This window comes from Oryzias latipes, chromosome 22 (genome assembly GCF_002234675.1).
Source record: "Oryzias latipes chromosome 22, ASM223467v1".
NCBI lineage: Eukaryota > Metazoa > Chordata > Actinopteri > Beloniformes > Adrianichthyidae > Oryzias > Oryzias latipes.
This window is the reverse complement of record NC_019880.2, coordinates 347,384-372,864: the sequence shown is the minus strand read 5'-3', so window position 1 is coordinate 372,864 and position 25,481 is coordinate 347,384. Positions and strand designations below refer to the sequence as shown.

At 50.4% G+C, this 25,481-nt stretch overlaps 1 protein-coding gene across 17 annotated transcripts in view; it reads right to left on the bottom strand.

Moving 5' to 3' along the window:
* Nucleotides 1–25,481, bottom strand: part of LOC101164701 (nesprin-1-like) — a 108,198-nt gene that overhangs the window by 40,754 nt on the left and 41,963 nt on the right. For 14 of the 17 annotated variants that reach the window (XM_023951580.1, XM_023951581.1, XM_023951575.1 and 11 more), the window contains 28 exons: nucleotides 19,491–19,655; nucleotides 19,061–19,417; nucleotides 18,845–18,981; nucleotides 17,383–17,560; nucleotides 17,122–17,304; nucleotides 16,904–17,047; nucleotides 16,473–16,628; nucleotides 15,421–15,585; nucleotides 15,183–15,355; nucleotides 14,959–15,112; nucleotides 14,711–14,854; nucleotides 14,463–14,627; nucleotides 13,612–13,965; nucleotides 13,379–13,534; nucleotides 12,871–13,038; nucleotides 12,473–12,799; nucleotides 12,259–12,411; nucleotides 12,013–12,180; nucleotides 10,670–10,846; nucleotides 10,462–10,602; nucleotides 10,269–10,394; nucleotides 9,666–9,842; nucleotides 9,327–9,592; nucleotides 7,096–9,256; nucleotides 5,793–6,130; nucleotides 2,299–2,443; nucleotides 2,006–2,224; nucleotides 1,666–1,934 (listed from right to left, as the gene is read on the bottom strand). In XM_023951580.1, coding sequence (XP_023807348.1) covers nucleotides 1,666–1,934; nucleotides 2,006–2,224; nucleotides 2,299–2,443; nucleotides 5,793–6,130; nucleotides 7,096–9,256; nucleotides 9,327–9,592; nucleotides 9,666–9,842; nucleotides 10,269–10,394; nucleotides 10,462–10,602; nucleotides 10,670–10,846; nucleotides 12,013–12,180; nucleotides 12,259–12,411; nucleotides 12,473–12,799; nucleotides 12,871–13,038; nucleotides 13,379–13,534; nucleotides 13,612–13,965; nucleotides 14,463–14,627; nucleotides 14,711–14,854; nucleotides 14,959–15,112; nucleotides 15,183–15,355; nucleotides 15,421–15,585; nucleotides 16,473–16,628; nucleotides 16,904–17,047; nucleotides 17,122–17,304; nucleotides 17,383–17,560; nucleotides 18,845–18,981; nucleotides 19,061–19,417; nucleotides 19,491–19,655 — 7,466 coding nt within the window. The remainder of the gene's footprint in view (nucleotides 1–1,665; nucleotides 1,935–2,005; nucleotides 2,225–2,298; nucleotides 2,444–5,792; nucleotides 6,131–7,095; nucleotides 9,257–9,326; nucleotides 9,593–9,665; nucleotides 9,843–10,268; nucleotides 10,395–10,461; nucleotides 10,603–10,669; nucleotides 10,847–12,012; nucleotides 12,181–12,258; nucleotides 12,412–12,472; nucleotides 12,800–12,870; nucleotides 13,039–13,378; nucleotides 13,535–13,611; nucleotides 13,966–14,462; nucleotides 14,628–14,710; nucleotides 14,855–14,958; nucleotides 15,113–15,182; nucleotides 15,356–15,420; nucleotides 15,586–16,472; nucleotides 16,629–16,903; nucleotides 17,048–17,121; nucleotides 17,305–17,382; nucleotides 17,561–18,844; nucleotides 18,982–19,060; nucleotides 19,418–19,490; nucleotides 19,656–25,481) is intronic. The other 3 variants (XM_023951585.1, XM_023951591.1, XM_023951588.1) reach the window with 2 other exon arrangements.

The following is a 25,481-nucleotide window of genomic DNA, read 5'->3' as shown; positions in this document are numbered from 1 at the left end:
CCTCCTGGCACCCTACCCGCCAATTTTAACCGCACCTTAGACATTTAGGGCCCCTTGGTGTGGAGGGTGAGGGGACATCACTGTGAGTAATCAGGAGATGTCCCCTTAGTGCCCTACTCGCCAATTTTAACTGCACCCCCCTTAGTACACACACCCCTCCCCCTTCAATATATACATTCAAACATAAACACACACACATGCACACAAACACCCTCTCAAACACCCATACACGCACACACATTTTACAAGGAAGGTGGGACCTGGGTCCATCTGTCCCCTACCCCGTCCCTGGTGGGGGGTGTGGGCCCCTTGGCGATGGCGGCCGTGTCCCTTGGGTGCCGGCTCCCTGGGCCCGGCGGTGCTCTCTCCGCACGGTGGGGGGGTTCATATTACACCTGAGCCGGGGGTGTTCGTGTCCCTGGGGGGTGGGTCCTGGTCCTTGCCCCTGGGCGCTGGGCCCCGCCAAACTTCCAACATGGCCGAGCCTGGTCGGGCCATATTTATAACATCCCTTATGGGCCGCCCTTTTTTCCCCGGGGTTCCCCCCTCCTGGGCGGGGGCGGCGGGCCCCTGCCTTGCTCCTACCTGGACCAACCGTGGGCCGGGTGGGTGGCTGCCTGGAGTGCGGAGCGGGTCTCCCTTGGGGGGTCCTGGCTCGTACCTGGGGTCGGGGCGGGGGGGATGCCCGGAACTCCTGGGTGGTGGTGGGGTGCTCGTCTGGGGCTGTGGGCGTCCCTCTCCGGTGGGGCCCTGCGTTGGGCTCTTCCGGCGCGGCGGGGGGCTGCTTTCCTGGCTGGGCTGGGGCGGCGCTCTCTTTCCCTCTGCGCCTCCCTGCTCTCTGGCTCTGGGGGCCTCGCGGCGGTCCTGCTGGCCCTGGCCTGGGTGGCGGTCTTGGTCGCCCGGGGGGCGGTTGTTCCCTGCCTGTTCCCGTGTGGCGCTGGGGGAATTCCGGCTGCCGCTGCTGCTGCGGCTGGGGTATGGGTGTGGGGGTGGCTGGGCGCTCCTCCTCCTTCTTTTCACATTCCACCATCCATTTTAGAAGAACATAAACACTCACCTGAGCACAGGTGTTAGCTCACCTTTGCACTAATAGTTTGCATGATTGAATGAATGAAAGATTTCACACTAGTTGGTTTAAAGGCATAAGTATGCGTTCGTGAACACTATCTGTTTTGTGTGCATGTTGACATGTGGACATTTCTGCGGCTAGCAGGTGTGTTGATAATATTTGAGTGTGTGTGAACAGGCCCCGCCCTTTTTGTACTACATTTGAACCGTACCGTAACGATAAACAACCAGTAAACCTGCCTGCTCTATGCTGCTTCATGGTCTTACCCCCCTTCCCCTCCTATTATCACCCTCCTACCCCCCCCTCTCTCTAACGTCCCTCTCTCTTGTTCCCCTCTTTCCTTTTCCGTCCGGTCCAACACCAAAGATTTTCAAACATGATTGAAATTAATAAAGTTTGGCCTCAATTACAAAAGGGGTTTATTCAGACATACCTTTGGTTTGTCTGAAGATGAATAACCCCTCTTGTTAAAATAAAATATGTCCAACACAAGAGGCCCTCAGCTCTCATCTGTTTGCCTAGCTGTTGGACAGGACAAGTTAAAAAAAAAATAAAAAAAAAAAAAAAAAAAAAAAAATCCAGAAGCAGGTCTTCACCTTTCCATGTGGTCCTGAACCTCCCTGATCTCCTTCAGGCTGGGCAGCTCCTCGTGGTCATTTGTGGGCGACGGCACCTCCACGGCGTGCAGCAGACTGAGGGCGTACTGCCGCAGCAGCATGAGGGCGGACAGCTCCCGCTCCAGGTCCTGGCTCAGCAGGTCGTGCTGGTCCAGCAGAGACTGGAGAGTAGCTTTCGAGGCCTTCTCCACAGCGCTGTCGGGGAACCGGCTCTGAAGATCCTCTGAGACGCTCCTCACCTTCAGCATCTGTAACAGACTGACGCCCTCAGAGAACGTCCAGCTGCGCTCCGCCTCCACCACGCCTTCAGTTAGTGTACCTTCTCCCTGAAGGTGCCCCACTCTTGGGCAGTGTCTTCCAGGACTCTCTCCTGCCCTCGCGCCACGCTGCGGAGTCGCGTCCAGCGCTGCCACACCGTGGTCATGGAGCGGCTGATGGTGGCCTTGCTGGCATCACTTCCTACCAGCTCCAGCTGAGTAGCCTGCTCCTCCAGACTGCTGAGCTTCTCCTGAAAGCCGCTCACTAGTGACACCAGGGTCTGCGGGGCACAAGCAGCGCTCAGACTCAAAGCTCAAAGGAGGACGGGATCTCTGCTGGAGGTCCTGCTCCTACCCTGTGGCTGCTCAGACGGTCTTCTGCTTCCTGACTGGTAGCCGCCTTGGCCGTGGAAAACTGAGTCAGCTTCTTCTCTGCCTCGTTCATCAGCTCGATGACGGTCTGCCGCGCCTCCTGGAAGGACGTCCACTGAGCCACGCAGCTGAAAGAAGACACACATCTGAGCAGAGGCTGTGGCCCCTCCCCCAGAGATCCAGAGAACAGAGGGAACCTGTACTGAAGAGTTCTAGTCTGAACCAGGTGGGCGTCTGCAGACCCTACAGCAAAGAGAGCAGGGAAAGAAGCCAGACACGCCTACCAAGCAGCTTCAGCACAACCCCGAGATGTTTGCATCAGCAGGTCAGGCTGGTCCTGCATGGCTGCAGTTTTATCAGCAGACATGCAGGACTTGATGGTGATGGAGGTCTGCATTCAGCTGCTGCAGGTCTGCAGGTCTGCATTTAGCTGCAGGTCTGCATTCAGCTGCTGCAGGTCTGCATTTAGCTGCAGGTCTGCATTCAGCTGCAGGTCTGCATTTAGCTGCTGCAGGTCTGCATTTAGCTGCAGGTCTGCATTTAGCTGCTGCAGGTCTGCATTCAGCTGCAGGTCTGCATTCAGCTGCAGGTCTGCATTCAGCTGCAAGTCTGCATTTAGCTGCTGCAGGTCTGCATTCAGCTGCAGGTCTGCATTCAGCTGCAGGTCTGCATTCAGCTGCAAGTCTGCATTTAGCTGCTGCAGATCTGCATTCAGCTGCTGCAGGTCTGCATTCAGCTGCTGCAGATCTGCATTCAGCTGCTGCAGGTCTGTATTCAGCTGCAGATCTGCATTCAGCTGCTGCAGGTCTGCATTCAGCTGCAAGTCTGCATTTAGCTGCTGCAGGTCTGCATTCAGCTGCAGGTCTGCATTCAGCTGCAGGTCTGCATTCAGCTGCTGCAGGTCTGCATTCAGCTGCTGCAGGTCTGCAGGTCTGCATTTAGCTGCAGGTCTGCATTCAGCTGCTGCAGGTCTGCATTTAGCTGCAGGTCTGCATTCAGCTGCAGGTCTGCATTTAGCTGCTGCAGGTCTGCATTTAGCTGCAGGTCTGCATTTAGCTGCTGCAGGTCTGCATTCAGCTGCAGGTCTGCATTCAGCTGCAGGTCTGCATTCAGCTGCAAGTCTGCATTTAGCTGCTGCAGGTCTGCATTCAGCTGCAGGTCTGCATTCAGCTGCAGGTCTGCATTCAGCTGCAAGTCTGCATTTAGCTGCTGCAGATCTGCATTCAGCTGCTGCAGGTCTGCATTCAGCTGCTGCAGATCTGCATTCAGCTGCTGCAGGTCTGCATTCAGCTGCAGATCTGCATTCAGCTGCTGCAGGTCTGCATTCAGCTGCAAGTCTGCATTTAGCTGCTGCAGGTCTGCATTCAGCTGCAGGTCTGCATTCAGCTGCAGGTCTGCATTCAGCTGCTGCAGGTCTGCATTCAGCTGCTGCAGATCTGCATTCAGCTGCTGCAGGTCTGCAGTCAGCTCCAGGTCTGCATTTAGCTGCTGCAGGTCTGCATTTAGCTGCTGCAGGTCTGCATTCAGCTGCAGGTCTGCATTCAGCTGCAAGTCTGCATTTAGCTGCTGCAGATCTGCATTCAGCTGCTGCAGGTCTGCATTCAGCTGCTGCAGATCTGCATTCAGCTGCTGCAGGTCTGCATTCAGCTGCAGGTCTGCATTCAGCTGCTGCAGGTCTGCATTCAGCTGCAGGTCTGCATTTAGCTGCAGGTCTGCATTTAGCTGCTGCAGGTCTGCATTCAGCTGCAGGTCTGCATTCAGCTGCAGGTCTGCATTCAGCTGCAGGTCTGCATTTAGCTGCAGGTCTGCATTTAGCTGCTGCAGATCTGCATTCAGCTGCTGCAGGTCTGCATTCAGCTGCAAGTCTGCATTTAGCTGCTGCAGATCTGCATTCAGCTGCTGCAGGTCTGCATTCAGCTGCTGCAGATCTGCATTCAGCTGCTGCAGGTCTGCATTCAGCTGCAGGTCTGCATTCAGCTGCTGCAGGTCTGCATTCAGCTGCAGGTCTGCATTCAGCTGCAAGTCTGCATTTAGCTGCTGCAGGTCTGCATTCAGCTGCAGGTCTGCATTCAGCTGCAGGTCTGCATTCAGCTGCAGGTCTGCATTCAGCTGCAGGTCTGCATTCAGCTGCAAGTCTGCATTTAGCTGCTGCAGGTCTGCATTCAGCTGCTGCAGGTCTGCATTCAGCTGCTGGTCTGCATTCAGCTGCTGGTCTGCATTCAGCTGCTGCAGATCTGCATTAAGCTGCTGGTCTGCATTCAGCTGCTGCAGATCTGCATTAAGCTGCTGGTCTGCATTCAGCTGCTGCAGATCTGCATTCAGCTGCTGCAGGTCTGCAGTCAGCTCCAGGTCTGCATTTAGCTGCTGCAGGTCTGCATTTAGCAGCTGCAGGTCTGCATTCAGCTGCAGGTCTGCATTCAGCTGCAAGTCTGCATTTAGCTGCTGCAGATCTGCATTCAGCTGCTGCAGGTCTGCATTCAGCTGCTGCAGATCTGCATTCAGCTGCTGCAGGTCTGCATTCAGCTGCAGGTCTGCATTCAGCTGCTGCAGGTCTGCATTTAGCTGCAGGTCTGCATTTAGCTGCTGCAGGTCTGCATTCAGCTGCAGGTCTGCATTCAGCTGCAGGTCTGCATTCAGCTGCTGCAGGTCTGCATTTAGCTGCAGGTCTGCATTTAGCTGCTGCAGATCTGCATTCAGCTGCTGCAGGTCTGCATTCAGCTGCTGCAGATCTGCATTCAGCTGCTGCAGGTCTGCATTCAGCTGCAGGTCTGCATTCAGCTGCTGCAGGTCTGCATTCAGCTGCAGGTCTGCATTCAGCTGCAAGTCTGCATTTAGCTGCTGCAGGTCTGCATTCAGCTGCAGGTCTGCATTTAGCTGCAGGTCTGCATTTAGCAGCTGCAGGTCTGCATTCAGCTGCAGGTCTGCATTCAGCTGCAAGTCTGCATTTAGCTGCTGCAGATCTGCATTCAGCTACTGCAGATCTGCATTCAGCTGCAGGTCTGCATTCAGCTGCTGCAGGTCTGCATTTAGCTGCAGGTCTGCATTTAGCTGCTGCAGGTCTGCATTCAGCTGCAGGTCTGCATTCAGCTGCAGGTCTGCATTTAGCTGCTGCAGGTCTGCATTCAGCTGCTGCAGATCTGCATTCAGCTGCTGCAGGTCTGCATTCAGCTGCAGGTCTGCATTCAGCTGCTGCAGGTCTGCATTCAGCTGCAGGTCTGCATTCAGCTGCTGGTCTGCATTCAGCTGCAGGTCTGCATTCAGCTGCTGCAGGTCTGCATTCAGCTGCAGGTCTGCATTCAGCTGCTGGTCTGCATTCAGCTGCTGCAGATCTGCATTCAGCTGCTCCAGGTCTGCATTCACCTGCAGTGCACTAATTTTTGATACATGACATGAACTTTCTAGACGCCATCGCACAGCCAAACAACGTCTCTCCACAACTCTCTGCTGTCCTATCAAAGAGATGAGGGCTGTGCAGACCTGTGCAGGACGTCCTTGTGGCACTGCAGCTGGTCTCGAACCTCTACGCCTCTCTGCTGGGCGGACTCCACACTTAGTCGCAGCTGCTCCTTTGCCGTGGGGTTGACCAGAGTCTCCAGCTTGGGGAGGAGGCTCTGCAGCTCCTCCAGGTGAATGAGGAACTCCTGCTCCGTGGCCACGATGTCTGCCTGCTGCCGCAGACACTCCTCGTGGTTCTCCACATCCACCCCCAGGCTGGCCTGCTGCAGGAAGGACACAGCGTCCTCCAGCCACTCACAGGCGGCCTGCATCCTGAAGTGGTACTTCTGACACAGCAGCAGAGCTTCCTCCAGAGTGATCTTCAGACGAGAGGAGACAGCAGTCAAAGATCTGACTCACAGCCACAAGCCCGTCATACCATCTGAAGCTCACAAGAACACAGCAAGCTGACCTCCATCCATCACATCCTGAGAGAACCCAAGAGGAGGGGGAGCTTATACACACATTTAAACCCTTAAATCAGAGGTCTCTGACTCCAGGCATCGAAGGCCAGCATCCTCAAGGTTTCAGAAATCCTGCCTGATCTGCTGATCCTGATCAGGTTAACCAATAAGGAGTTTCAATGGCAACTGAAACTGTGTGTGGCAAGTGTAGCATGCCAACCTGAGCCTGAAGTTTGACCCTTGTGAATGAAGTAGGACACAGAATTGCTCTGATCTGATCTTCGGCTTTGATCTCCTGCTTTGATTTTCTGCCTTTATTTTCTGCTTTGATATTCAGCTGTGATTTTATGCTTTGATCTTTAGTTCTAATCTCCTGCTTGGATCTTCTGCCTTTATTTTCTGCTTTGATCTTCTGCTTCGATCTCCTGCTTTGATCTTTTGTTCTGATCTTCTGCCTGTATTTTCTGCTTTGATCTTCTGCTGTGATTTTATGCTTTGATCTTTAGTTCTAATCTCCTGCTTTGATCTTCTGCCTTTACTTTCTGCTTTGATCTTCTGCTTCAATCTCCTGCCATGATCTTTTCTTCTGATCTTCTGCCTTTATTTTCTGCTTTGATCTTCTGCCTCTATTTTCTGCTTTGATCTTCTGCTTCGATCTCCTGCTTTGATTTTTTGTTCTTATTTTCTGCTTTGATCTTTTGTTCTGATCTCCTGCCTTTATTTTCTGCTTTGATCTTCGCTTTGATCTTTGTCATCTTTAGGTCGTTCCCTCCTCATGGACCTCCCACCCTGACCGTGGGTCTTGCATAGACCGTCTGTTCTCGAACAAAAAGACACTTTTAGGAAAGATCTTAAATGGAGTTAATGACCCCGCCCCTCACCTGTTTGGCGGTCAGCGCTCTCTGGACGTCTGCCTGCAGCTTGGTCATCTCCTCCAGCCGGCGGTTCACGTGGGCAGGGACCAGCTCATTGGCGCTCGTGTACTTCTGCTTTTCGCGGCTGCTGAGGGCGGCTACGATGCGGAGCCTGGACTGCACCTCCTCCTGCATGATCTGCTGCTTCCTGATCTCCTCCTGGACCTTCTCCACGCGCACATCCACGATGACGGCGCAGTCCAGCTCGCGGCGGATCTGCTGCAGCCACTCCAGGCTTTTCTCCATCTCCGTCTGGAAGTCTTTGCTGTGGACGAAGCGGGTCTCGCACTCTTCGATCAGCTCCCCCACGGCGGCCTGCAGCGAGCGCAGCTCCTCCTGCCACAGCACCACCTGCTCTTTGGAGGCGTCGTGGGCGGCCCGGTCCACGCGTGGGGCCAGGCTGTTCATCTGCTCCATGAGCCTGGACAGGTGGGAGTCGGCGCTCTGCAGACTCCCGGCGAGGGTGTGGTAGTTCTTCAGCCGCTCCTCGGCGGACTGCGTCTCTGTGTTGACCTTGTCCAGCTGCTCCTTGGTGGCTCTCAGCTCAGAGTCCATCTGCATGGCCATGGCCTTGTGGTCCTCAAAGGACTCCAGGGTCTCGTCCAGATGCTCCACCTTCTGCTCCACCAGCCTCTTCAGGCCGTTGTAGAGGCTCACCAGCTGAGTCATCTCGTCGGGGCGCCACGGTTGCCCCGTGCTGCGGAAACCTTCTTTCTTCTGGTTCAGCTCGCTCACAGCCAGACCCAGAGTGCTGAGGTCCACCAGGATGGCTTTGTACTGGCTCTGGAGGCTCAGCACCTCCTTCGTCTCCAGGCCCACAGGCTGTGTCCCCAGACTGCTGAACTGCTCCTCCAGCTCCTTCAGGGCTTTGTGGGTGACGTCTATGAAGGAGGAGTACTCCTTCCTGGTGAGGATGGCCTGCTGGATCTTCTCCCGCTTCTCCTTGGCCAGAGCCAGGATGCTGTTGTACTGCTGCGGGAGGGAATTGAGTTTCTCATCCAGGTAGCAGTGGTCCACCTCGTTCAGGGTGGGCAGCACCTCCTGGCCTGCTCTCTGCACAGCGAGGAGCAGTTCCTCGTTCTCCACGGCCTGCTCCATGATCTGCTCATACTTGTGCAGCTGGACCTCCAGCTCAGCTCCTCCAACCATCAGGTTTGTTTCAGGGAAAGTCACAATGTCAGCTTGTTTCAGCCACAGGCAGATCCTCTCCAGATCCGCCTTAAAGTACTTCCTGGACACCAGAACCTTCTCCAGCTCCTGCAGCTTCTGGCCACACCGGTGAAGCGTCCGGTCAAAGATGCTCTGCAGCTCCTGCAGCTTGGCCAGGAGCTCACTCCTCTCCTCCTCACTGGCCTCCCTCATCAGGTCTCGGCCCTGAGACCACAGGGAGGTGAGCTCGCTGCGGTAGGCCTTCAGGCTGCTCTGGATGTTCCTGCAGGACCGGACCTGCTTGGACACGTCTTCAGCCAGCAGAGCGATGTACTCCTCTTCCTGGGCCTTCTTCTCGTTCTGCTGAACCCAGGCGATGGACTGACCCACGGCCATCAGGAACTGCGTCCTCTCCGTGAAGGCCTTGCTCAGGTGTTTCCTGCGCTGCACCACCTTCCCGCTCAGGGCCTCCACCTCTGCCTGCGTGTCAGCAATCATCTGCTGCAGGTTGTGCCGCTCGCTGAGGCCCAGCCGCGGCAGAACCCGGTCAGCGTCGGCCACGGCCTGGGCCAGCAGGAGCTGCTTGGCCTCCAGCTCGCTGCAGATGCTCAGGTGGTCGAACAGGAAGCTCTGAGCCAACTCCGGAGGAGGACTCATCTTCATTGCCTCTGACAGAGCGGGCTGCTGCTCCTCCGCCCAATCTCGCGCCTCCCTCAGCCGGGCCTCCACCTGACTCATATCCTCCAGGGTCACCATGGAGTCCCGCACCTTTCTGTCGATCAGGTTCTGCGTCTGAGCCCAGCGCTGCTCAAAGTGGCTGACCTGCTCCTTTACAAGCTCCTTGTCATCCAGGTTCAGATGCTGGATGACCTTCTGCTTCTGCTCCTTCAGCTCCTCCAGGACGGCTTTCCGCTCCTCCAGAGTTCCTGCCAGTTTTCTCAGAGCCTCCAGGTGCTGGGATGAACTTTCTGCATCCGTTCTGCACCACAAACAGACAGATTGATGAGATGTTCCTCATCTTTGATGCTTCTCTGCGAGGTCAGACTGACCTGGCCAGGTTGTCCCAAACTCCAGACACCTCCTCGAACAGCGCCTCCACAGCCGCTATGCAGGCGTGGTAGCCCCCGGCCCTCTGCAGATCCTCCTCCTTCTGCGCTTGCAGCTTCTCAGCCTGGTGACGCAGGGCCACCCAGCAGCGGCTCAGACGGTCCAGATCGGCGTGTTCCGGGGAGGTCTGGCCTCCGGTCAGTCTGTCCACAGTCTCTGTCATTTTGGTGAAGACGTTCTGCTTGGTCTGGAGCTGCAGGCAGCACTCCTGAAGGAACAGAAACAGCTTCCTGAAGCAGCAGAACTTGGACGGATATGCTGGTGGTTGTGATGGAACCCACCTCGGCCTGAGCGAGCACGTTTTGAGCAATCTTCATCTCCAGCTCAGCCGGCCTCCTACACAGGCTGAGAAGCTGCTGCTCCGTGTCCTGGAAGGAGCTGCTCAGATCTTGTTTTTGCTCCTTCAGCTCCCTCCAGGCCTGTGAGAGCTCCTGGGTGGTGGACATGCGCTCCTCTATCTGCAGGGAACACACAGTAAGGCCTCCTCTGCTGCAGCAGCCGCGGTCAGCGCCAATTCACCCGTCTCTGATCGTCTATAATCTATAACCCCCCCCAGGTCCTGCTGTTGGGGGGGATGGGTCTCAGCTACCCCCCTGACCTTGAACAGGCTGGAGCAGAAAGAGCCCCCCCCCCCCCCCCCCCCCCCCCGTTCTACAGTGCTTTCTGCTGATCATCTCTCAGGTGGTCTCCTCATCATGATTGACAGACCACACCTCAGCCAGGTGACCAACAGCAGGAAGTACAGGGGGTTCTGGTGGATCCTGGACCGGGTCAGACCAGGTTTACATCACATATGTGTAAATAAAGTTACTCTGAATGATGGAAGGCGGTCATCACAGTGATGAAGTTGCTGCTCTCTGTGGGGGGGGGTCACAGGAACTCACCGTGAGTTTGACCTGCTGGACCTGAGCTGCAGCTCTCCTCACCGCCTCGTCCGTCAGGTCACACAGGGAGCAGACCAGGTCCAGGTAGGTGCTGGCCTGCTCCTGCAGGGCCCGGTACTGCTTCACCTGCGCAGCAAACACTCTTCATCTCCAAACCACGGACACCCGCTCAGGCCAGCAGAAAGCAGCAAACCTGCTTGAGTGCCTCCTGCAGACCGGACGGCGCCTGATGCTGCAGCTCCTCCTGCACGCCGCACAGCCAGGCCTGGCACTGCTGCAGCGCGTCCTGATGGCTGACGTGCTTCTGCAGCTCCCGGTCCAGACTCTGGAAGATCTGTGGAGACACGGAGAGGCTGAGCAGGGGGGCGGGGCCTGGAGGTCCGCGGCGGTTGGCGACTGACCCGCTGGGCCGTGCTGCACACAGCAGAGTAGCTGTCTCTGGTTCCCTGCAGCTGCGTCTGGACCTGCTGGCTCATCTTGGCCTGAACTTGGTCCGAACAGCCGCTGAAGAGACTTTCTCCTTTCTGCTTCAAGGTGGAGAGCCGCTCCTCGAAGCTGGAGATCTCTTCCATGACAGCCTGAAAGTTGACATGGTTCTAGAGTGTAACTAAAAACGCTTGAACTGAGTGGATTTGTTGGACCTGCTGCAGACAAGATGGCGCCCAGACATCAATAGTTTCAGAGTTGTAGCAGCTTTTATTCAGATGTTTGAATGAACAAAATCACGTTTTAGTCTGCAGGACGAGCTTAAAATGGGTTCAGATTGATCTAAGGTAAAGTTTTCCGGTTCGTTAAACTGTTAACCACTTTACTTCAGCTGCAGCGTTTACTTTCCTCAGCTGTTCCGTAACCTTTCAACCGTTAACGCCGTCCACATTATTGTGGCACAGACAAGCGGCTTTGCGGCGCCACGCCGTACTTTCTATTAGTAATGTGATTATGTGTTGCTCATTGGTGAAAAGACGCCTTTCTCTGCGAATCAGAGGATTCACCTTTAACGAGTTTCAGCATGTCAAAGGTCAAAAGGTCATGGTAGGTTTAATTTATGGGGTAAATTTAGACAAAAAAGGGTATCTTTGGGGCGGAAAGGTGGGGGTGGGTGGAGACACGTCTGGATCTAGCCAATGATGTCCGGGCGCCATCTCGTCTGCAGCCAGGTCCTTTTGGTCTTTTCCTGTCATCAGGACAGGTTTCAAATGAGAACTTGGATCTTAAGGGAGCTCATTCCAAAGCTGCTGCAGGTCTCAGAGCAGAACATTGTTCTGAAGATTCAGCTGGGAGAACGTCCACTGATGAAAGCAGGCCGAGTCTCTGAGAGCAGCAGATGGGCGGAGCCTCTCCAATCTGAGACAGACTGTGAGATGCTGAGGACGCCATGATCCTCAGAACATCAGAGGGTTGACAAGAAGCAGAGGAATCTCTGTGCGTCAGGGCCCAGGACTGCAGCTCTACGTGGCTGAGAGGGGGGGGGGCAGATTTTTGGAGCTTCATGAAAGGAAAAAGACGCCAGAGGCGACCACAACCCCACATGAAACCAAATTCTACACAAAAACTTCAGAACTTGCAGGATCAGACGACTGAGAGAAGAAGCTGCACCGCGGTAACCATGGTAACCGTACTCCATCCTACTGTTCTGGGACCTGCAGCAGCACCTCACTGAAATCTATTGTGAATCTCCAGGTTCTTTTCTGTTCAGGTGTGTAAAACCTGGCTGTAGATGAAGGGGCGGAGCTTGCTGCACCACCTTGTGTCTGGCCAGCTGCTGCGTGGTGCTCTCCATGCTACTGGTCTGCATGGAGTCGGAGGTCACCAGCCGGCTGGACATCTGCAGGAGCCACTTCTCAGCCTCTTGCAGCTCCGTGTTGTAGTCCTCGTGCTCCTTGACCCACTCTGCCAGGCTCTCCACCTGTGTCTGCCACCCATTCAGGCACACCTGTCACATCAGGAGCTGCACAGGTGTAGTTTGGGGCTTGGTGGAGCCGCCTCCTACCTGAGCGGCGGTGCAGAGCTCCAGGTAGTCCGCCTGTAGCCTCTCCATGCTGTCGCTCACAGAGGGGTCGCTGATGACCTCCAGCAGCGCCTCTCCCTTGTTCAGGACACACTTCACTGTGGACTCCTGGGACAGCACCACCTGCTGGATGGTCTGTGAACACACAGGAGTCAAACCCGGCACGTTTCAGAACGGCGTCTCCTTGGCGGCTCACCTTGTACTTCGCCAGCTGAGCCTTTTTCTGATAGAGCTCGGCTTTGGGCTCCACACTGGATGCTAGGAGGTTTCTGGTCTCCTTCACCCACTGGGCCTGGGCCTTGTGCTTCTCCGTGAAGTCTTTGGAGAGGCACATGCACTTCTCCAGGGAGCAGTGCTCCACGCGCAGAGCTCCTTGCAGCTCCTGCAGCTGCAGCACATGAGCGTCCACCTCCTCCGTCAGCTGCTCTGCTTCAGGTCCCTCCAGAAACAAAATGGCGCGCTCCGCCCGCTCCCTTAGAGCCTTCAGGTAGGCGTGGCCCTGCTCCATGTCCGCCTGCAGGGCCTGAAAGCACATGAGCTGCTGAACACCACCCCTTCACCTGCCTCTGGGGGGGGTAGGTGCATCAGACTAACCTCCAGTTTCTTCATCTTCCTCTCCATGGCACAGCGGTCCACCTGAACACTTGAAGCCGCAGAGCTGAAGCTGCTCAGCGCTGCACCGAGCCAGTCGGAGAAGGTGGAGGAGGCAGACTGAGCCTCCTCCATGCAGGACACCTCCTCCTGCAGCTGCCTGATGGTCTCCTGCGGCCAACAAACAGCAGAGTTCAGGCCTGTGTGTCTGGAGCATCTCTGTAGTTTCAGTTTTGAAGCTCCTGATTTGACACAGATCCGTGCAAACTCGTGAGCACAAGCTTTGAATCTCTTCATGTTTCCATGGTAACCTCAATAAGAGCCAGCATTCAGACATAAAGACTCCCCCCTCTGAGGAGCCCCTCATCCCTTTGGTTAGCATGTTCTCAGGATTACCAAACAGTTTAGCTGCCGTCTTTGCTTCAGTCCACGGGCTGAACCCGAGGAAGATTCCAGGTCAGAGGTCATGTGAGGTTCAGGGTGGGTGCTGCACGCTAGGCAGTGCTGTTACCAGTAGATGCAGGACCAAAGCGTGGTAGCGCGCTGTGATCTGGGTGGCTCTGGTACTGATCCGGCTGCTGATGTGCGTCTCGTCCAGAACCTGCTGAGCCAGCAGAGAGAGGCCCTCCATCTCCTCCTGATAGACCAGCACCTCCTCCTGCCAGCTCTGAGGAGGCAGGCACAGATGTTGTGAGAACCATCAGCTGTGGCAGCTGGAAATGTGCGCGGCGCCGTCTCCTGAACCTTGATCATCTGCAGCTGAGCCTCTTTGGTGGCGCGCTCAGACCTGCGGTGGCTGCGCACGTCGGCTTTGCTCTCCATGCCTTTCAGCCAGCTGTCCAGGCGCTGGAACTTCTGCTCCATCTGCCTCAGCCTGGCCAGAGTGCCGTTGAGCTGGGCACGGGTCTCGGCCAGCCGGGCCTGGTACAGCCTCCACTCCTGCTGAAGGCCCTCCAGAGCTCTGTCCTCCGTCTGAGGCGCGCCTGAAGGCAACACCAGCTCCCGGCTGAGCTGGACGGCGTTGAGCAAAGCCTGGCCCTCGGTGCAGCACAGCTGCAGCTCCTGGGGGGGGGACCACCGCAGGTTCAGAAGCATTTCCTGTGAAGCTGCAGACGCTTAAAGTTCTGCTTCAGAACCGTGGATGCTCTGATTAGAATCTAAACTGACCTGAACTTCAACTCAAACCCAACTAAAGCATAAAACTCCTTTACAGCAGAATGAGGAGTCAAATCCTCAGGAAAGGCTCAGTCTCAGCCCCTCTTCAGGGATGGACTTTGCTGCAAAAGCCCCATCAGAGGAACAACTAGCAGCCTCTCCTCCTCTAGAGATCAACAGCAGATAACCGTTGGATCAGGAAAAACTGCTAAAGGAGCCTTTTGGTTTCAACTGGTCAGAACAAAAACTGAACCAGAGAAGATCCACTAGTGGATTTTTAAAAATATTTTTCAAATATGAAATAAAGTGGAACGATCCGAGAACAGAAGTGTTGGAGGTTTTTAAACATTTCTTTAGGGTTTTCTGCAGAGCTCGTTTCCATTTCTCAGATGGAAGTGACCAAAGCTCTAACGCCTCAGAGGAACCGGACTTTTGCAGACCTGCAGCTTCTGCAGTGTCTCCTCCAGCGCGTCCACGTCTCCTTCCAGTTGGGTGTAGCTGCCCAGCGTTTCCTGCTGCTGCACTAGCCAGTCTTGGAACGCGTGGAGGGCGCGCTGATGCTCCTGATGGGCCTTCAGCAGCTCCTCCGCCCGGCTGACCGCCCTCTGAGGAATCACACAGCTGCGTGAGGCTTCGGGACCGGGTCTCGGTCCGGTGTCTCGCTGTGAGTGCAGGTGATGTTTCCTACCGAGGCTCTGTCTCTGACGGCGCCGTACTGCTCCTCAAGTTCTTGCAGCTCCAGCTGAGTCGCATAGTTCTCGCCCATGCCGGCGCTCTTGGCGGCGATGGTTTCCAGCAGGGTTTGATGGTTGAGAACCTCCTCCAACAGCAGCTGAGACAAAGAAAACCTCGTCACATGAGGTGCAGATGTTCCAGGTGTGAACAGCGGAGTTTCACCTGGAAACAAAGGGGGAGGGGCAGAGAGGAGCGACACACCTTTGCTCTGCTGAGATGAGCAGACTTGTCCCTCATTTCCGGACAGGGTTTTCCAACGGCGTCCAGGTTCTCCTGCATGCGCTCCACCCAGGAGGTGAACTGCCGCAGGTCCTCCTGGTAACTGGTCCACTGGGACAGGGCGCTCTCCAGCCGGCTGCGGGTTTTACGGTGAAGGTCTTAAATCTGCAGCCGCTGCGCTGGAGGGGGAATGGTCAAGAACAAACCTTTTGCAGAGAATAGACGCAGAGTGGAGGGCGTCCCAGGAGTCCTTCAGCTCCTGCATCTGTGTTTGGAGGGCAGGAACCCCCTCTGCGGAGGTGTTCCTTTGAACGGACTCTCCTCTTGTGATCAGCATCTTCAGCTGGATCTCCTTCTCCTGCCGAGCCGTCAGCAGAGCCTGGAGCAACAAACCGGTCAGAACCGCTGGGCTGTGCTGTGGAGCTTCACAGAAACCTTCTGTACCTCCAGCTTGATCATCCGGCTGTCCAGAACACTTTTGTCGGTGGTGGGGGCGCAGTAGTTCTGCAGCATGTGGGTGGTGTCCGCCACCCAGCTCTGCAGCTCCTGCAAGCCCTGAGAGAAAAGCTGATGTTCGGCTACGATCCGATCGATCCGGGAGGTCTTCTCCTGCAGGACGGCACCGGGATTTAGCAAACCAGGAACAGAAACAGAACTGCCCGTCATAACAAGAACATCTATGGATGTGTTCACTGTGTTCTAAGGTTCCCTCTGAACACAGAACATCTGCTGGAGAACCACCAGAACTCCTCATGGAGAACGATCCAGAAAAGGTTTCCTCTGACAGTCGCTTCCTTCTAGAACAAGCAAAGTGATCAGGCCTGCAGAGTTCATTAGAGCAAACACTCACTCCGACTGAGAAGGAGTTACCATGGCAACCAGAGCAGAGCTCCTGCTAAACAGGAAGCTCTTCCTCTAATGATCAGGATGTGACGTACAGCAAAGCTTACCCAGAACCGCACATCTGATGCTGCTAAGCAGCTAATAAAAACTAACAAGATGATGGTGAAACCTTCCTAGAGATCCTGATTCACCCAAAGGCTTCTGGGAAGCAGCACAGCGTGCAGAGGCGGAGCCAAGGAACAGATGTCATCATCCCAAAGACGCTTTTTCAAACTTGTTCTGATTACTTGAAGAAGCTTCAGACTCAACAGAAACGATTCACGATGGCAGTTTCACTTTCACAAAAGTCAACATCCTCAAAAATTCAAGAAATCTGTTTGGATCAGAACCAAACGTGGCAGAACCAACACACCATCTCCAGCTGTCAGGCTCACAAAGCGGCCATGGCTGCAGCAGACACCGCTTCAGGTAAAATCATGAACATGTCGGTGGATCCATCATGAAGGTGAGCACTCAGACTAAAGAGTGACTTTCCACACATTTGAGTCAGAGGCAGAACAAACAGGAAGCTGGCAGGAAAAGCAGCCGTTACAAGCAGAGAAAAAGACTCTGGACCTTCACCATAGAAGCTGGTGTTGTGGGCAGTACTGTACCTTGGTCAGGGTGGTCAAAGCTAGGAGCTGAGCAGAGAGCTGGGAAACGCGGTGCACAAAGCCCTTCCCGGCCGCATACTGGTCCATCAGCAGCCGGGCCTTCTCCCTCAGCCTGCAAAGCTGAATCTCCAGAGAGGCCAAGTCGTCCAGCACAGACTGGAAGAGCACAAGCAGAACATGACAGAGACACGCCGGGAGACGGGCGAGGCGCTGCAGCGACACAGGCAGGAGTTTAGCAAAGCTGAGCTGAAAACATTAGCTGAAGCGCTAGAGGGAGCTGACACATCTCAAGGGGCTTATCCTACAAACAAATACGTTGAAATGTTCTGGCGGCGCTGGAATCAGCTCAAATCAACAGGAAGCAGCTGAAATCAGATGGAATTGTGAAAATAACTGCTGGAATCAGACAGAATCAGGTGGATTTTCTGTACCTGCAGTTTTTGCAGCTCCTCCCTCTTGGCAGTGAGATCATGAAGTCTGCTGCTGCTCTCCTGCACTACCAGCTCTGTGGCGTTCAGCTTCTCCTGAAAAGGCGTGGCGTTCGCCTCAAAGTCCTTCATCTGAGACAGAAGGTCCTGGCACAGAACAACCACCATGAGGCGTTTCTGACGGGTCAGCACCAGACTGCAGTGCTGCTGAACATACAGACCTGCAGACCCGCCTCCCTGCTGTGGAGGTTGGACATGAAGCTCTTCCAGTCGTCTCTGGCCACGTTGCTTTTAGCCCGGACCGCGTCTCGGGTGTCTTTGGCTGCGACGGCGAACAGTCGCTCGGCGCTCACGAGCACGGTGTTCAGCTTGGACTCACCTGTGTCTCTCTGGCTCAGGAAGTCCTGACAGAAGGACAGGGTCCCCGGGGGTCACGGTCACACACAGACGAGGTCTGAGGGAGAAGGTCCAGACCGACCTACCTGAATTTTCTGCAGGCTTGAAGACGCCTCGCTGACATTTTGGGGTTCATCAAAGCACTTGGCTGTGGTGATCTTGGCGTTGACCAGCCATTGTTGGAAGTCTCTGAAGACGGAGCGGAAGCTGTGGTCCAGCTGCCTCTCCCTGCTCTGGCACTCCCTGGAGGCCTGCAGGCTCAGACTGAGGAGAAACGTCCCATCAGGAGGTCAGGAGGACAGACCCATCAAATGCCACGTTCATTAGGGACTGGAAGACAGCTTTTGTTGGTGCTGAAGCTGCTCCAGAATGAAGCCCTGCTGAAGGTGACAGTGTTTTACACACAACAGAGATGTGGTCTTTACACAATGACCACAGAGTGACCAGAGCAGCTCCAGCGTTAATGTTGGAGCTCAGTTGCTGCTGTTCTCTGTAAGTCACATGACGGCTCCCTCAGATACTTTTGCCATGGTCAGGTGAGGTCATGTGACTCACCCGGATTTTGTTTACTTTTTTCATTCATTCATCTTCTTCCGTCTGTTCCCTTTCAGGGTCACAGGGTTGCTGGAGCCTATACCAGCCACTTGTGGGCGAAAGCAGGGGACATCCTGGACAGGTTGCCAGTTTGTCACAGGGTCACAATCAGACTCACACCTAGGGACAATTTAGAGTTGCCAATGAACCTATGAAGCATGTTTTTGGACGGTGGGAGGAAGCCGGAGACCCCGGAGAGAACCCACACATGCTCGGGGAGAACATGCTAACTCCACACAGAAAGGTTCCTCGTTGATGTTCTGTTTCAGGTCCCCCAGCCGGGACTTGAACCGGGGGCCTTCTTCCACTGCACCCCCGGATTTCGTTTACACTAACGCAAATGTACACGTGTTGAGTATTTGGTCTGCATGCAGAAGGCCTCAAAGATGGATGCAGAGGTAAACCTGTGTCTGTTCTGCTTTGGTACAACCATTTTAGACAAGAACACGTCTTTGTTTCTACAGGAACTAACTGCAGTCAAGTTCATCTGGTAGATTCCAGTTTCTCTCATGTCCTCACACAGCAGAGTTAGTCATGGTGGACCACAGGGCTCTGTCTTTGGCCCACTCCTGTTTACTCCAAACCTGTGTCCGTTCGATAACATTTTCAGGCCGTACTCTAATTAGATTTTCCTGATCTGATGGACTCCAAAAACAAAAGTATCTCAGATGTCTTTTCTGGACTCAGAGTCCTGCTGATCAGAGCTGTCTAAACCCTGAGGAGTGCAGATGATCTTAAATAATCTCCATTAAAGAAGAAAGTGCGCAGCTCTTTAGACCGCTTTTAGAGTCTGTCAGTTTTATTAGGAGCAGATGCCGATCTTTGCACTGAGCAGGATCAGAAAGAAGGTTTAGAAAAGAGGAACACTGGATTTGCACAAAACCCTGGTTCTGGATTGCCCATTCATGATGTCTTTTGATGAACCTTCCAGTGATGTAGCTGGCTTTTCCTCACCTGTTGTAGTCTTTAATCAGAGAAGAAACTCTTTCAGACTGTGAGCTGATTTCTCTGGAGAACCTGCAGAGGTCGTTCAGTTGGGCCTTCAGATGGTCACATGTGGCTTCAGCTTTCACTAACTCCTCCCAACAATCCTGCACATCACACAACCCATTCAGAGTTACCATCAGTGGATCTTTCCGCTGTGGTCTGCTGAACCAAAGCCTGTCCTGCCTTAGCTGCTCTCCAGGCCGTTGCAGACTCCTCCCCGTCGCCATGTCGCTCCACCTGGACCAGTCGCAGCCTCCAGTCCTTCAGCTGATCGCTGAAGTCCAGCAGGTCCTGCTCCAGCTGAGCCGTCATGCTGCCAAACTCCTGCTCCGAGTTGGAGATCTGCGACAGCGCCGTCTCCAGGCTGGTGCGCGTCTGCAGCGCTGTCCGCTCCCACTGTTCATACGACGACAGCAGGGCAGCTTCCTCTCGCTCCAGAGCCTCGTAGCCTCCTGAACCGGTGTTGTCTCTGGTCACGGCCCCAAACCTCTGAATGCGGCTTAGCCTCTCTCTGCCTCGCTGCTTAGAGTCCAGCAGTTCCTGGAGAAGGTCCCAAAGATGAGCTGTTTGTGCGCTCAGCACCGTGGTTACAGCGTGTCTTTGGGTTCCTCACCTGAACTTTACAGAGCTTCCGTCTGATGCTCACCGAGTCTCCTGACAGATCAGACCAGCGCTGCAGCTCCTCCTTTGCTGTGATCAGCCAGTCATTAAAGTCTCTGACGGCGTCCACGTACTGCTCGTGCTCAGAAACGATGTTCTGCAGGGACCGCACCTTCCCCTAAGTTCATAAAGGGGAAAGTGAGTATGGGACAGGTCCAAGATGAACTTTGCATGTCCCATGGGGTCACCGCTGTTTAAGTAAATCGTCTCACAAAAATAAAGAGTTATCTTCTTCGTAAAACCCACTTCATCAAGTCTGATATGAGAAACATTTGTTTCCAAACATCATAGAACCCAGTCTGGATCATAGACTAGAACCCAGTTTGGATTATACATTAGACACTAGTCTTGAAACCAGTGTGGATCATAGACCAGATCACATTCTAGAAACTGTTCTGTATCATGGACTAGAACCTAGTCTAGACCTAGTCTTAATCAGAGTCTAGAGCCCAGTCTGGATCATAGACTAGAAACTAGTTTAGAAACCAGTGTGGATCATAGTCTAAACTCAGTCTGTATCATAGTCTAGAACCCAGTCTGGATCATACACTAGAAACTAGTCTAGAAATCAGTGTGGATCATAGACCAGATCACATTCTATAAACCATTCTGGATCATAGACTAGAACCTAGTCTCGTCCCCTGTCTGTATCATTAAATAGAACCTAGTCTAGAAACCCAGTGTGGATCATAGACCATATCACATTCAAGAAACCCTTCTGGATCAAAGACTAGAACCGGTAACGCTTTCTTTTACAGTACAGTACTTACAGTGTACTTAAGTGGTATTTACATGGTACTTATTGTGTAACTACTGGGTACTTTCAGGGTGCTTACGTGGTACTTTTTATGGAATGTACTGGGTACTTACAGTGTGTTTACATGGTACCTTCTATGGGACTTTACTGGGTACTTACATGGTACTTTTTGTGTCTACTCTGTACTGACATGGTACTTACTGTATATTTATATGGTACTATTTGGTTCATACCTATGTGGTACATACTGGGTATTTATAATATTCTTACTGGGTATTTACATGTTGTGCAAAGGTGTCTTTTATGGTACTTACCACATGTAAGAACAAGGTAAGTACAAATAAAGTACCTTGACCTTTAGGTCTGCACTCGCTGCATGTTTCATGGTATTTACCATGAATTTACCACAGAAACTACCCCTTGAGTACACTGAAACTGTACTGTAAAAGAAAGTCAGCCCTATTTCCACTCAACTACATGGTACTTTCAGTAGTAAAGGCTGGGTATGTACACGTATTACCTTCCTGTGCAGTGTACATACACACTTGGTCTTCTGACCTCACCAAATGAGACAATGCTTACCTGTTGGTAATGGTAAAGTAACTACATTGTAAAAAAATATACTGGCCTGATTACTTCTTGTAACATGAGGCAAGTTTAAAGAGACACAAGACAGCAGTGAAAACAACAATCTTTAATATGATACGTGTCTGCAGCATACAAAGTGTCATCACAATGAAATAGGTTTTAAGTACAAAACAGTACAAAGGAGCATTCCAAAGAACACATTATTGGCCTGAGGGTCGTGCTTTTTGTCCATCAAAATTCTTTCAGCAGAGTTTGGTAACGGTGCAGGACTTCTTCAGGGTTTGTAACTGCAAGAAAATTCACAATATGAGCTCAAATGAACAAAAAGCATAACGACTTTGATGAAATACAAAATATATTTTACTTATTTAATCATTTCTGTAATGAGTTTGATAAATCTCTATGATTTTTTTTATCGCTTTGACTGTAATGCTTGAAATTAATCAGTTATCCTCATTTATAAACATGATAATAAATTATTCACAACTTTATATTTTATTTACATAAACAAGAACAACAAAAAAGAAATCAAAGAAGAAAAAAATCAAAATTGCCATAAAAAAATCTAATTTGTTTAGACAAAGAATGACAAAAGTAATGTTTTAATTGGCAATTGCTGTGTGTATTTCTTCTTTATAACAGTGATGAAAGTCAGGCAAGGAAAAAATCCCTGAACTTTTCTTTGAGCGATATGGCGGGCACAGAGCGAAATTTTGGAAAAATACGTGGTCTTAGATGCATTCTGGTGCATTCTGGCAGCTAGTTATTCACTTCTTTATCAAGAAACTAAGACTAATTGGAGCATCATGATTTGTCATTCAAACCCCTAGTTTGACTCTCCATTAAGGACTTGCTGGTCCTAAAAAAGAATTTGGAAAATTGCTCAAAGTAACACAATCCTACAATCTACGCTTTTCCTTAAAGCTGCAAAACATACAATTGCTAAAATATAGTAACATCAAAGCCCCAAATGGCAAAAAGAACACCAGTAACTATGATATTCTATGAAAATACCTCAGTTATTTATACATTATTTCTGCTTTAGAAATGACTGATGTACAACATCCACTTGCACTGTTTTCTCAAACTATAATTACATCAAAATATGGGATCTGCTTTAAACTATAATTCTATAACATAATACATCAATTCTTTAACACCAATACTAAGTAATCTGGGAAATATCAAAACAAACATACAAACTAAACTAAACATTGTAAACATTATTTTTTTAAGGGAGTGCGGGTCCAAACCATCAAATACTTATAATTAATGTTAACTATACTGAACTAAATCATGGTAATTAGGAAATACAAATAAATTAGATAGAGAAATGTATTCAAAATAAAAACTGAAACTCAAAACTAAAATTGAAATTATTTCAAAATGTGGTTTTGAGATTATTTTACACAAAAAAGTATTTGACCTACACTACCTTAAAAATCTTTTTTTTTTTTTTCCAGCCAAGACCACTTCAATTTGTTTTTTATCGTCTTCTCACAACTGAGGTCGTGACCACGCTCAATAATGACGATGCCTGCCATTATTTTAACACAAATTTGATCGCAAACTCTTCAGATGTGTTTGTGAAAGTTTAGCGTGGGTCCGCCAGTTTTGGTCTCTAGGGAAGCAAGTCACGCTGACCACGTGGTGCAGACAGAGCCAATCAGACCCATCGACGCATCCGAAAGCAACTAAAACGTCCCGTCATTGGTCAATTAGGCCGGGAAGACGAAAGATGGCCACGACCATAGAGGAAGCGATCTGCGGAGAAATATAGAAAATAAAGCTAAAATTAGCTGATTTCAGACCATTTTCTAATCCGGAAAGCGATTTGTCCGTAGAGATCAGGTCTTTATTTCCCGGAAAGTACGTTCGGTTTGCTCAAAAACCCGGATTTCCGGGAATTCCCGGAAGACTTTCATCACTGTTATAAGTATTATTCCTACCTACAATTTGCATTAGCATGAAAAACATGGCAGTGTAAAAGAAAAGGAAAAAAGAAATAAATAGGCAATTTCAAATTCAACACAGTTATTCACAAAAATATGTTTTAATTTTCAAACAGTTACATTCACTGTTGGGTGGTATTGTTGTCTCTATCATATTTGAAAATAAATAAATAAATAAAAATAAAATAAAAACGGCAAAAGAAAAGAAAATGGGGAAAAGGCAGTTAAACTATTTAGTAATGTAAATAATATGTCCACTTGGTGGATTTAACTTACTTTAGCTTACTCTCCTGTGGATTCGTCTGGAATGTCTTCTTCACCATAGCTGATCTAAAGCAGTAAAAAGATGGAAGTACGTCATCATTATTTTAAATAAACGCCTTTCATTGTTTTTCCCAGAAAGACGTGCTCTCACTCAAACGACCACAGAACAACAGACTTTATCATTTAGGCTACGTGCTTGTTTTACAGGTGCCTCTCTCCTGGTAAGTAACAACAATGTTTGTAGATTTTCATTACAAACTTTGAAAATGTATACATGAAATAACTGAAATTATTGCAGTAAGGTAGACATGCTCTTACGTCACGTTTAAACACAGAGATAGTGGCTTGAAATCACGAGGTTAGCTTCTTTATAAAGTTTGATCAGTTTAAATATTTGCATGTAATTTATCCAATATTTTTAAAAAAACAAAAACACTGGCTTACCTGCCAGATGAAGAGAAATTCAAACTGTTGCGCGCGCCTCGAGGCTCTCCGGATTAATCTGCACGTTCACTTTGGGGGTAGTTGTGCTGCATTCAAGTGCGCTGGGAATTTGCAACTTTACTTGCCCCGACCTACTTAACAAAAACACACACTCGGGGTGTTTTTAGTATTAAAAGTAAATATTTAGCCTTGTTGTTTTACATATTTTCCTGACATTATATAGTATATATTAAAACAAGTTCATTTTTAGAACAATATTTAAAAAAAGTTAAGTTTTGAATAATTTATTATCATGTTTTTAAATGAGGATACTTGATTAATTTCAAGCATTACAGTCAAAGCGATAAAAAAATTCATAGAGATTTATCAAACTCATTACAGAAATGATTAAATAAGTAAAATTTATTTTGTATTTCATCAAAGTCGTTATGCTTTTTATGTTCACTTGAGCTCATATTGTGAATTTTCTTGCAGTTACAAACCCTGAAGAAGTCCTGCACCGTTACCAAACTCTGCTGAAAGAATTTTGATGGACAAAAAGCACGACCCTCAGGCCAATAATGTGTTTTTTAGAATTCTCCTTTGTACTGTTTTGTACTTAAAACCTATTTCATTGTGATGACACTTTGTATGTTGCAGACACGTATCATATTAAAGATTGTTGTTTTCACTGCTGTCTTGTGTCTCTTTAAACTTGCCTCATGTTACAAGAAGTAATCAGGCCAGAATATGTTTTTAGAATGTAGTTACTTTACCCTTACCAACAAGTTAGCATTGTCTCATTTGGTGAGGTCAGAAGACCAAGTGTGTATATACACTGCACAGGAAGGTAATACGTGTACATACCCAGCATTTACTACTGAAAGTACCATGTAATAGAGTGGAAATAGGGCTGACTTTCTTTTACAGTTACAGTTTCATTGTACTTAAGGGGTAAGTACCAAGTAATATTCAAGTGAACATACCAGGTATTTAGTAATGAAAGTACCATGTAGTTGAGTGGAAATAGGGCTGACTTTCTTTTACAGTACAGTTACAGTGTACTTAAGGGGTAGTTTCTGTGGTAAATTCATGGTAAATACCATGAAACATGCAGCGAGTGCAGACCTAAAGGTCAAGGTACTTTATTTGTACTTACCTTGTTCTTACATGTGGTAAGTACCATAAAAGACACCTTTGCACAACATGTAAATACCCAGTAAGAATATCACTAATACCCAGTATGTAACACATAGGTATGAACCAAATAGTACCATATAGATATACAGTAAGTACCATGTAAGTACAGAGTAGACACAAAAAGTACCATGTAAGTACCCAGTAAAGTCCCATAGAAGGTACCATGTAAACACACTGTAAGTAACCAGTAAATTCCATAAAAAGTACCATGTAAGTACCCTGAAAGTACCCAGTAGTTACACAATAAGTACCATGTAAATACCACTTAAGTACACTGTAAGTACTGTACTGTAAAAGAAAGCGTTACCCTAGAACCTAGCAAAGAACCCAGTCTGTACTATTGTCTAGAGCCCAGTCTGGATCATACACTAGAACCTAGTGTAGAACCTAGACTGGATCATAGTCTAGAACCCAGTCTGGATATTACACTAGAAACTTAGTCTAGAACCCAGTCTGGATCATAGTCTAGAAACTAGTCTAGAACCCAGTCTGGATCATAGTCTAGAAACTAGTCCAGAACCCAGTCTGGATCATAGACTAGAAAACCCAGTGTGGATCATTCGCTACAAACTAGTCTAGATACCAGTGTGGATCATAGACCAGATCACATTCTAGAAACCTGTCTGGATCAAAGACTAGAACCTAGCAAAGAACCCAGTCTGTATGATTGTCTAGAACCCAGTCTGGATAATACACTAGAAACTAGTTTAGAAACCAGTCTGGATCCTAGACTAGATCACATTCTAGATCACATTCAGAC